This window comes from Mustelus asterias, chromosome 7 (genome assembly GCF_964213995.1).
Source record: "Mustelus asterias chromosome 7, sMusAst1.hap1.1, whole genome shotgun sequence".
Classification (NCBI taxonomy): Eukaryota; Metazoa; Chordata; class Chondrichthyes; order Carcharhiniformes; family Triakidae; genus Mustelus; species Mustelus asterias.
The window spans coordinates 65,046,719-65,058,736 of record NC_135807.1 but is presented as its reverse complement, the minus strand read 5'-3'; the positions used below and the strand labels follow the sequence as shown (position 1 = coordinate 65,058,736).

At 42.1% G+C, this 12,018-nt stretch overlaps 1 protein-coding gene across 3 annotated transcripts in view; it reads left to right on the top strand.

The window, feature by feature from the left end:
* Positions 1-12,018, top strand: part of rb1cc1 (RB1-inducible coiled-coil 1) — a 167,435-nt gene that overhangs the window by 50,298 nt on the left and 105,119 nt on the right. For all 3 annotated transcript variants that reach the window (XM_078216161.1, XM_078216158.1, XM_078216159.1), the window contains exons 9-12: positions 5,377-5,563; positions 5,657-5,738; positions 7,247-7,311; positions 9,232-9,335. In XM_078216161.1, coding sequence (XP_078072287.1) covers positions 5,377-5,563; positions 5,657-5,738; positions 7,247-7,311; positions 9,232-9,335 — 438 coding nt within the window. The remainder of the gene's footprint in view (positions 1-5,376; positions 5,564-5,656; positions 5,739-7,246; positions 7,312-9,231; positions 9,336-12,018) is intronic.

Here is a 12,018-nt window from a genome sequence, read left to right as displayed (position 1 = left end):
TCTTCTGCGTGAAAATAACATTTCCTCATATCCTCTAAACCTCCTCCCACTTGCCTTAAAATTTTGTCCTCTCGTTATTGAATGTTCAACTAAGGGAAGCAGCAGCTTCCTATGCACCCTGTCCATACTCTGCATAATCTTGTACAGCTTATATCTTGCGTCATGTTCCCCCTCATCCTTCTCTGCTGTGAGAAAACAACCGGAGCCTATCCAGCACAACATCTTGGTGAATCTCCCTTCCTATATAGTGAGGCAAGCGGAACTGTACACAGTACTGCAGCTTCAGCCTATTAGGTGGGTTGGTTACACCTGGGCCATGACAATTGGATCCACCACCTCCCACTGAAAGTTCATCTCTAGCTTTGAGCAGATAGATGATCTTAACCGTGTCACTTGACAGATAATAAGGTCTTCTGGACTCTTGCTCTTGACTGCACAGAACTTTGCCTTTCTCATTGACTATACTACTTGGATCCACTAAAGTTTGCCTACTGCCGCAACAGGTCCACAGCAGATGCCATTTCTCTGGCCCTGCACTCAACCCTGGAACACCTAGATAACAAGGACACTTATGTCAGATTCCTATTTATTGACTACAGCTCAGCCTTCAACACCATTATTCCAACGAAACTCATCTCCAAACTCCATGGCCTGAGCCTCGGCACTCCCTCTGTGACTGGATCCTGAACTTCCTAACTCACAGACCACAATCAGTAAGGATAGGCAACAACAACACCTCCACGATAATCCTCAACACCGGTGCCCCACAAGGCTGTGTTTTCAGTCCCCTACTATACTGCTTGTACACCTATGGCTGTGCGGCCAAATTCCTCTCTCATTCGATTTTCAAGTTTGCTGACGACACCACCGTAGTCGTTCGGATCTCAAACAATGATGAGACAGAGTACAGGAATGAGATAGAGAATCTGGTGAACTGGTGCAGCAACAATAATCTCTCTCTCACTGTCAACAAAACGAAGGGAGATTGTCATGACTTTAGGAAGCGTAAAGGAGAACATGCCCCTGTTTACATCAATGAGGACAAAGTAGAAAGGGTCAAGAGCTTCACGTTTTTAGGTGTCCAGAGCACCAACAACCTGTCCTGGTCCCCCCATACCGACACTATAGTTAAGAAAGCCCACCAACGCCTCTACTTTCTCAGAAGACTAAGGAAATTTGGCAAGTCAGCTACGACTCTCACCAACTTTTACAGATGCACCCTAGAAAGCATTCTTTCTGGTTGTATCACAGCTTGGTGTGGCTCCTGCTCTGCCCAAGACCGCAAGAAACTACAAAAGGTCGTGAATGTAGCCCAATCCATCCGGCAAACCAGCCTCCCATCCATTGACTCTGTCTACACTTCCCGCTGCCTCGGCAAAGCAGCCAGCATAATTAAAGACCCCACGCACCCCGGACATTCTCTCTTCCACCTTCTTCCTTCGGGAAAAAGATACAAAAGTCTGAGATCACGTATCAACCGACTCAAGAACAGCTTCTTTCCTGCTGCTGTCAGACTTTTGAATGGACTTACCTTGCATTAAGTTGATCTTTCTCTATACCCTAGCTATGACTGTAACACTACATTCTGCACTCTCTTGTTTCCTTCTCTATGAACGGTACGTTTTGTCTGTACAGCGCGCAAGAAACAAAACTGTATGTTAATACATGTGACAATAAATCAAATCAAAACCTCCTACTAACATTATAGTCCTATTTATACACACACACACACCCCCCCCCCCCCCCCCAACTATAAATGTGTGTATGTATATATGCTGTATGTGTGTGTATGTGTATGTATATGTATGTATATGCTGGTGCGTGTTTTGCATATAGTCATAGAATGGTTATAGCATAGAAAGAGGCCATTTGGCCTGAAGTGTTCCTGTCTGCTTTCGACAACAGCCCCTCAGCTGAGGAAAACTTGGAAAATCTCTATGGTCTAAAGTATGCACAAATACCTTTGGGGATATGGAGCTAAGAACCACTCCTTTTTCAAAGAGCCAACACAGCTCATAAGTGTCTGATTCTATGATTGAGTGGCTATATATGTTTTTATTTTGAGATTTTCTCTGCAGAAGATGGAAAAAACTGTATTTGATAGTTTGGACAGTGATTCATCCAGAGGTAGTTCAGGCATACATGATATTGCTACATTGTGTGTAGCTAACAACTGATCTGCATGTTGTCTCCACACTAGTTCATCTTCAGTTTGTACTGTATAGGAGATGGGGCTAGTTTAGGCCAGTGAGTTGCAAGAACCTACTTTTCACCAGTGGGTTAGCTGCACAGCAAAGCTTGCTCTCCTTGTTGAAACAGGCTTCTTTTAGAATTACCTTCTCTCTTAAAAAGTGCATTACATGGTGGCACAGTGGTTAGCACTGTTGCCTCTCACCTGATTATCGTGGAGGTGTTGTTGTTGTTGCCTATCCTTACTGATTGTGGTCTGTGAGTTAGGAAGTTCAGGATCCAGTCACAGAGGGAAGTGCCGAGGCTCAGGCCATGGAGTTTGGAGATGAGTTTCGTTGGAATAATGGTGTTGAAGGCTGAGCTGTAGTCAATAAATAGGAATCTGACATAAGTGTCCTTGTTATCTAGGTGTTCCAGGGTTGAGTGCAGGGCCAGAGAAATGGCGTCTGCTGTGGACCTGTTGCGGCAGTAGGCAAACTTTAGTGGATCCAAGTAGTATAGTCAACGAGAAAGGCAAAGTTCTGTGCAGTCAAGAGCAAGAGTCCAGAAGACCTTATTATCTGTCAAGTGACACGGTTAAGATCATCTATCTGCTCAAGGCTAGAGATGAACTTTCAGTGGGAGGTGGTGGATCCAATTGTCATGGCCCAGGTGTAACCAACCCACCTAATAGGATTTGATCCTGGCTTTGGAACGTGTGGAGTTTACATGTTCTCCCCATGTATGTGTGGCCTTCCTCCAGGTGCTTCGGTTTCCTCCCACAGTCCAAAGAGATGCAGGTTAGGTGGATTAGCTAATTGGGTAATTGTGTGAAGTTACGGGAAAAGGATGGGGGTCGAGAGTGTCAGTGCAGACGCGATGGACTGAATGGTCCCAAGGCATTTTAGGCTATTCCCATGGATGTAATGGGGACAACTGCATTGCATCCCATATTCGTGCACTTGACTGGCACAGTCTTGCATTTTCCTCAATTGGGTATCTAGTTCAGGCCACCAGAAGTAGCATCTTGCAAGTTCTTTCATTCAAGCTATACCTAAATGTCCTTCATGCAATTGTCCGATATTCATTGTCACAAAATTGGAGGAATTATTACCCTTATTCCCCCACAAAAAATCATCCGCCCTGTACTATCAGCTCGCGTTTTCTGGAAACGTATGGCTTTAATTCGTGATGTGTTCCTGCTTTCCTCCCTTTTAACACCATTTCCAGTACCTTCCCCATCACAGGATAATTACTTGTCTGTCATTGTTCAATCTGTGAAAAATAGAGAAACACTATTAGGTGATTCTTGACCAGTCGTCAAAGGCAATCATGACAATGCATCAGCATTGGCATGGCTCTCGGACTGATGGTATTTATCGGAATGTGTGGATAGCATTAAAGACCGTTGTTGAAGTGTGCTTGTGGCAAGTAATGGAATACCTTTATTGTCCTGAAAATAGTTAAGGGACGGTGGTCTGTCCGCAATGTGAAGTGACAATTATAGAGGTATTGGTGAAATTTACACATTCCAAAGCTAAAGCTCAGTGTCTCTTTCTCCAACTGGGCATAATTTGATTCCGCATTTGTCAAGGTATGTGATGCAAAAGCTATTGGTCTTTCTTTCCCTGATGTTTTTGCACAGTGATGACATGCCTGTTTCTGGATACACTTTCTCTTGTCAGCAGCCATTTTATGGATTCTCATGCCTGCTCTGAATTGAGAAGCTTCCTTAACAACAAGCTCCATCAAAATGGCGATCTCCAGATCTGTTTTTCGATCCAAATTTCATTCAGTTAGCAATCTGTGCTAAATAGCCTCATTCCTCAGCCTATAAACCAGATGGTCTCTGATTGTGTCATTCAGAGATTCACCACATTCACAATGCTCTGCAAGGTGCTTTAGGGTCATGACAATTTGTGCTATATTTTCTCCTCCTGGCTGATCTCTTTTATGAAACTTAAAACTCTCTGCAATAATTAATGGTCCTCTAATATGTTTTGCTGTTGAGTTTTTTGGGCTGGACCAGACTCCGGAGTAAATTACAAGTTTTACTGCCAATGGTTCTGAGAAGTGCAGGTACTACTACATCCTCAGGAATCTTGTTTGCTAAAATATAACACCTAAATCTTTCTGCATAGGAGTTCCTATTCTTCCATTCTTCCTTGAATTGTCCAATGACAAGTTTGCCTGACAATTTACAGGGATTCCGAGACATGCTCAACAGTGTTCCTTCGGTAACTTCCCTTAATCTCAATGGTCTAAATTATTTTGCAGATCGTAATATGAGCCAACTGCAGCAGCTTTTTTAGATTTAGATTAATGCAGTGCACAAAATCACTCTCTCTTGCTCTACCTTTGCACTTCATTTAACTGCTTCCGTAGCTCTTCAATCTGAACTCCTCGGGGTGCCACTTTTAAATTTTGGTATGGACATTTCTCATTCCTGTCCAACAATCATACCAGTCCAATGGCAGGTACAATCAGCTGACCTGTTGATTCAGGCCCCCGGTCAAAAGAATCTAAGTTCCCAATTGGTAAGTGCGGCTCCGATTTAAAATGTTTATCCCATCCTTGTCGCCAGTATTCTTTTTATCCTGTTATATACTTCCCTTATTGGATTAAAAAAAAATGCAAAGTGATAGCATGTGGGATTGGGTGAAAATAACACTGCAGGTCTACTGATAGATTGTTGACTCTACAGAGGCTTGATCTAGACTAAGTAAAAGCCTGCGAAACAGCCAATGTCACAAACTATACACATGTCTAGACTCTGATTCCATCAAGTTTTAATTGTTGGAGATTTTTTAACAATGTTATCATCTTCCCCAATCTCCACCATCACCCCCCCTCCCCCGCCCCCATTTCCATTTTTTACCTACTTTGACATTTGGTCCTTGTGCTGTTGATTTCGCAATCTTTTAATCTGATTTGTTAAAGACATGCACAGCTGTTTGGCCTGTTTACCAGATAAGCTCTGTTTCTCTTGAGGTGACATTATCATTTCAGCAACTTGCCAAGGAAGGGATTTTAAAACTCAAATGTACAAAGTTCACTCCCTGATGTCCCAATACTTAACATAAAATAGTAACATTTGTCAGAATTCCACAGTAGAAGTTTTCGATTGATTTCAATGTTACAAACTTTCCAGACACTGTTTCAAAATTGCATATTAATTTAGCGCCAATTCTGATGTGTCTTTGTTAGATGGTGCTGTTATGTGATGCTTCACGCAGATCAGAATGGTGAAAAACTCCAGGCTTTGCTACGACTTCTGACAGAACTGCAGGAAAGAGTCCGGATTGTGGAGGCACTTAGTACTGTTCCTCAAATGTACTGCCTAGCTGTTGTTGAGGTAGTAAGGCGGAAAATGTTCACTAAACATTACAGGGAGGTATGTTAATCAATTCTGCTCTAAATCTCCATATACTATTCATATACAGCATTTAAAAACAAACAAAAAATAATTCACATTTTTACCTTAAAGTGGGCCAGTGCTCTTGTAAAAGAAGGAAAGCAACTCTACGAAGCTGAGCAAGCAAAAAGGGAATCATTTGGAAAGCTGTTCAGTAAGTTAATTTCTCCATTATTCAGATTCATTGCATGAAGGCAAAATGGGAATATTAGCAATCTGCTTGTGGTTTATATCTGACATATGATTTTTGTGTTTTTTCTTAATATACTTGCTATAACCACTTATAATTCAAGGAATATGATTGTACTGCTCTAAATCTCCATATACTATTCATATACAGCATTTAATATGTTACAGTTGTCACACTATTTTTAGATTTTTCCAATAATTTGCATTAAAATAACTTACAGATGTCAGCAACTTGCACTTGCCGAGCAACATATTCCATAGAGGGGAGGCGATGGCATATTGGACCTTGGCTCAAATCCCACCATGGCAGATTGTGAAATTTAATTTCAATAAAAATCTGGAATAAAAAGTCTTATGATGACTATGAAACTATTGTCAATTGTTGGAAAAATCCATCTGTTTCATTAATGTCCTTTAGGGAGGGAAATCTGTCATCCTTGCCTGGCCCACATGTGACTCCAGACCCACAATAATGTGGTTGACTCTTAAATGTCCCTCTGAAATGACTTAGTAAGCCACTCGCTCAACAGCAATTAGGAATGGACAATAAATGCTGCCCAGCCAGTGAAACCCACATCCCATGAACAAATTTTTTTTTAAAAGTTCAGGAGGAATGGATTGGACCACTGAGCTTAAGTAAAGACTGAAGTGAGTGTATTTGCAGGGTTGGTTCAGTTCATGCTCAAGCCGATCCTTATGGTTATACTTTAGGATTAAGTTTAACTCGACCTAGAATGACACAGCCTCAGAATTGGATTTTTTTTTAAAATGAGCACCAAACAGATGAAGATCTTGCTAGTATTTCCCTAGAGGAAATTCATGCTCACCATAGTTTTAATTTTGGGTGGATAGTTATGCAACAACAGTGATTGACTTAGATGTCGATGCACATTAAATGCTTTTTCAATGCTTTGCATAATAAATACACGGGACAGTGTGTGCCTGAGCATCTTGGAGGATGGTGAACACTGGCTGTATCACTTTTAGTTGTAAATTTATTCCCCTTGATCTCTTCTATGGATATTAACTTTGTTATTTCACATACATAGTGTCCTGTGGTAGTTTGCCTAAGCGACCGTTGTTTACATCTGAAGCCTGACAGAGTGGCTGTGGACCATTCATCTGAAATATGTTGTACCCTTGTCCTGCCTTCACACAACAGTAATAGTATCGTTGAGTAACTGTCAGAAACAGAAACATTGGTTGACCCTTCTGCCGCCTCCCCCACCAGCACCGCTGTGCGCACGTTTTCTAACCTAGTGGTGCTGTGCCTAATTGTTGTGGCCTTGCTTCTCAGCATAAACAGTAATGGAAACAGACTTGCCTGGTCTGGCTTGCTCATCACAGCCTTATCCCGCTCAGAGGATCTATTTACTCATTTTAATGTTTTTTGTACAAAATATTTTATGTAAATTGTTTAACGTTTTCAAGGTTACCAATTGTATATTTATACTAAGGTTCCTTTTCTCACAGGAAGGTCATTTCTTCGAAATCGCTTGTTTAAAGGACTTGACTCATGGCCGCCATCATCCTTTTGTGTACGTATAAGTAACTTTTGTCTGAAGAATTTCTTAGAATATTTTAAGTCATTGAGCTTTTGCAGTCAGTTCGTTGCGTTTTTAAGAAAAGGTTTGAATCAAGGGGCTGAGTTTTCCTGTGGGGTTCTGAACTCTGCAGTGTGTGGGAAACAGTCACTCGGTGATCTTCCCCAGAGTGTCCAATTAATGATCAGTGGGGTAGGCTCGCCTTCCAATCAACAATGACGGGTGGGCTCCCGAACCTGGAGAATTAATCTGAGACCTTCCAGCTTAAAAGGAACAGGCTACAATAGAAGGTAAGTGAAGGAGAGGGTGCTTCAAAATAGAGGTGCCCCTTCTCCAGTTTCACTGCTGTTGGGGAGGCTGGGGTTGCTGCAGGACCGGGAGGGCCGCTAGTCCTGCCTGGCGTGCTGGCCTTTCCAGTCGACTGCTGGGAGACAGTCTCAAAGCAGTTCAATGGCCCTGCTGCCTGCAAGCACCTGGAGACCAACTGGAAAATCTCAATCTGCCTTCTTCAATTGGTTTTAATCGGTCAATAACAATTCTTTTAGCTACCTGCTAATTTGGTTTAATATTTTTAAGTTTCATTTCTGATTTCTTTTTGTTTCAAGTGATTCCTTTTTACAGGGCTGTCCCTTTTATTTTGCCCCTTAGTTTATTTAATTTAGTTTGATTGTTTAACTCAAAAGAGGAGGATGGGTAACCACCTGCCCCTTCATCCTGTCTCTGGGCGGGATGGAAGTGGGAACTGGTAGGTAATCCAGTGGCAGTATTTTTAGCACCCACCTGCCTCTCATCCTGGTCATTGCGGGGTCTAAAACGCGAGCTCATTAGCCTCTTGACCATTCCTATGAGGTTAAAGCAAAATTGCAAAGGGATTTGAAAACTGATTTTTTTCTCGGCTGTTTAAATTTGCATGAAACACTTTGGACGAGTAAAATATTTTATTTATGGATTCTTTCTGAGAATAAATTGAATTAATTGTAGCTCTGTTTCAACTGTGAACCAAGTTGTAGGTCCTGATCATGAGTATGAGTTCAGCTGCCTTGCCAGCAAATATAATTAGTGAGATTGCACATGTATTTTAGTCACATCTCTTATAAAATCGAGGCTTTATTTCCTCCAACTTGGAGACTTTGTCCAGTTATGAAAATTCCTTGGAGCAGAGTCAAATTAGAAATTATTTTCAGCAGTGATCACAACAAACGGCTGTCAATTGTCATGGAATTTGTATAAACGGTTAACGGCTATGTTTTATTAAACATAGCATTTAAATTTTCACTTCTGGTCTGCCCTACAGTGCTACCTGTCAGGACAAGACATCCCTCAAGCTGCAATTTCTTCCTAAGTTATTGATGGATAAATTTAGCACTAATTTATTAAAGTGTTAGTAATACTTAATTCTTTATAGTGTCATGATGTTTTTAATTCCCCAATTGTCTTTTGGTTGTTGTGAAAAGAATAGAGATTTTCTCTGCTGATGGTGCAATGTTTTCTAGCAAGAGACAATTAATTTTCTTTATGCATACTTAATATAGACCGTGGTTATTAGACTCTCAGTACTGGCAATATTGATAATGTAGGAGAGTGAGCTATTTATTATAAGAAGTTTGAAGGCACCATTATAAAACTAAAATTGCAAGATTTACTCTCCCAGTTATCAACTGTTTTAATGAACCTGTTGGGCTACAATTATGCTATTCATATTTTGCCACAGTGAAAATTCCATGGTGATGTGACTGCCTGCTAAATGTTATTTCGAAGCATTAATTAAGGCAATTCTAGAACTTGATGGAGAACAAATGCATCCCAATTTCTCTCTAAACAATTGCATATATGAGACACTACCAAATCGGTGTCCATTATATGTTAAGTATGCTTTACAACAAAAACATTGAATTTTGACTTTTATTGTTACAGACATACAAACCACGAAAGTTTGACTTTGAGCTTCCTGAGGTATCCTTAGCTGACCTGCAGTTTCTGCAGTCATGCTGTCCTTCAGAAGTTCAGCCTTTCCTCAGGTAACGTGCAACTGAATGTTGCCAGAATTTGTAATTTGTTGTCATTTGTTATGGTTCTCCAAGGATGTAAATCCACTCCATTAAAATTTGTTTTGTAATTCAAGAAGATATTAAAAAGTGCATCAATCTTTGGCACAGGTTGAACTATGATTTGTTTGTGAAGTACAACCCTGATTTTATGAAACTGCCAACGAGAGTGGTGCTGTTGTCTGGTGTACTGACCTCTTGAGCACAAACTCTGAAAGTTCCTCCTATCTCTGACCCCACCCATCTGGATGACCCTACCACTGGAACATCAAGGTATTGTTTCCAGGACTATCACTATCCTTATCTTCTCCACAGGGCTTCCCTCCGCAGCTTTCAACCTCACCGTTCCCCGACCCCACATAGCCCACTTCTACCCGCTTCCCCAAAACCCATAAGCAGGATTATTCTGATAGGTCTATCATATCAGCCTGTTTCTGGCTGTGGTCCCATGGAACTTGTGTCTGCCTGTCTTGATCCTCTCTCTCCTTGTCCAGTGCCTTCCCACCTACGTTGCGATTCCTCTGATGCCATATGTCACATCAACAGTTTTAAGTTTCCTGACCCTAACCATCGCCTCTTCACTTTGGACACCCAATCCCTCTACATCTCCATCCCCAACCAGGAGGATCTTGGGCTCACCACATCTTCCTTAAGCAGAAGCCTGAACACTCCCCATCCACCACTATTTTCCTCTACCTAGCTGACTCATTATCTCACTCAACAATTTCTTCTTTAATTTGTCTCACTTCCTGCAAATAAAAGGTGTGGCTATGGGTACCTGCATGGCCCCAGTTATGCTTGTCTTTTTGTAGAGTTTGTGGAACATTCCTTGCTCCATTCTTATCCAGGCCTTCTCACACAACTTTTTCTCCGTTACATCTATGACTATATCGGTGCAGCTTCACGCTCTCGTCTAGACCTGGAAAAAGTTATCTACTTTGCTTCTAATTTCCACCCCTCTCTCCCCATCACATTGTCTATCTCTGATACTTCCTGTCCCTCCTTTGACTTATGTCTCCATTTCTGACGATAGACTGACCACCAATATTTATTACAAACCTACCGACTCCCACAGCTACCTTGACTACAGTTCCTCACAACCTGCTTTAAGTAAAGATTCCATCCCATTTTCACAGTTTCTGTCGCACCACATCTGTCCCAATGATTGCGTTGAAAACAATGCTGCTGACATGTCTGTCTTTTTCCTCAACCAAGGTTCCCTTCCACTGTGGTTGACAGGGCACTCAACCATGTCTGCTCATCTCCTGCACCTCTGCCCTCACCCCTTCCCCTCCCTCTCAGAACCATGACAGGATCCCACTTGTCCTCACTTTTCAGCCCACCAGCCTCTGCATTCAAAGAATCAGTCTCCATCATTTCTGTCTTTCACAGGGACCACTCCCTTCTTGACACCCTGGTCCACTCCTCCTTCATCCCCTTCCCACAGTACCTTCCCATGCAATTGCAGAAGGTGCAACTTCTGTCCCTTTACCTGCTCTCTCATAGTTCAAGGGCCCAAACACTACTTTCAGGTGAGGCAGCATTTCACTTTTACCACCTTTAATTTAGTCTACTGTATTCGCTGCTCCCAGTGCTCTACATTTAGGGGACTAAACACAAACTGATTGCTTTGCTGAACACCTTCACTACATTTGCAAGCATGACCCAAACCTTCCAATCGCCTGCCATTTCAACTCAGCATCTTGCTCTCATGCCCACATGTCTGTCCTTGGCCTGCTGCAATGCTCCAATGAAGCCCAATGCAACTGGAAGAACAACACCTCGTCGCCCAATTAGGCATGTTGCAGCCTTCTGGATTGAGTCCTATGTTAGGTTCTACAACTTTAGACTGTGAACTTTCCCCTCCATCTTGACCCATCTTTTGCTTTGTGTTTCCTTGGTTTGTCCAAATGCAAACACCACCATGCTCCTCACCCTCCGTGCCATCTGTCACTTGTTCTTCAGTTTTGCTTTCACTGAGCACAAGAATATAAGAGCTAGGAGCAGGCCATCTAGCCCCTCGAGCCTGCTGTGCCATTCAATAAGATCTTTTTGTGGACTCAGTTCTACTTACCCGCTCGCTTACCATAATCCTTAATTCCTTTACTGTTCAAAAATTTATCTATCCTTGCCTTAAAAACATTCAATGAGGTAGCCTCAACTGCTTCACTGGGCAGGGAATTCCATAGATTCACAACCCTTTGGGCGAAGAATTCCTCCTGAACTCAGTCCTAAATCTGCCCCTTATTTTGAGGCTATGCCCCCTAGTTGTAGTTTCACCCGCCAGTGGAACAACCTTCCTGCTATCTTATCTATTCCCTTCATAATCTTATATGTTTCTATAAGACACACCCCAACCCCCCATTCTTCTAAGTAACAAAGAGTATATTCCCAGTCTACTCAGTCTCTCCTCAAAAGACAATCCTCTCAACTCTGGAATCAGCCTAGTGAATCTCTGCACTCTCTCTAGTGCCAGTATATCCTTTCTCAGGCAAGGACACCAAAACTGTACACAGTACTCCAGGCGTGGCCTCACCAGCATCTTCTACAACTGCAACATAACCTCCCTATTTTTAAACTCCATCTCTAGCAATGAAATACAAAATTCCATTTGCCTTCTTAATTACCTGCTGCACCTGCAAACCAACTTTTTGCG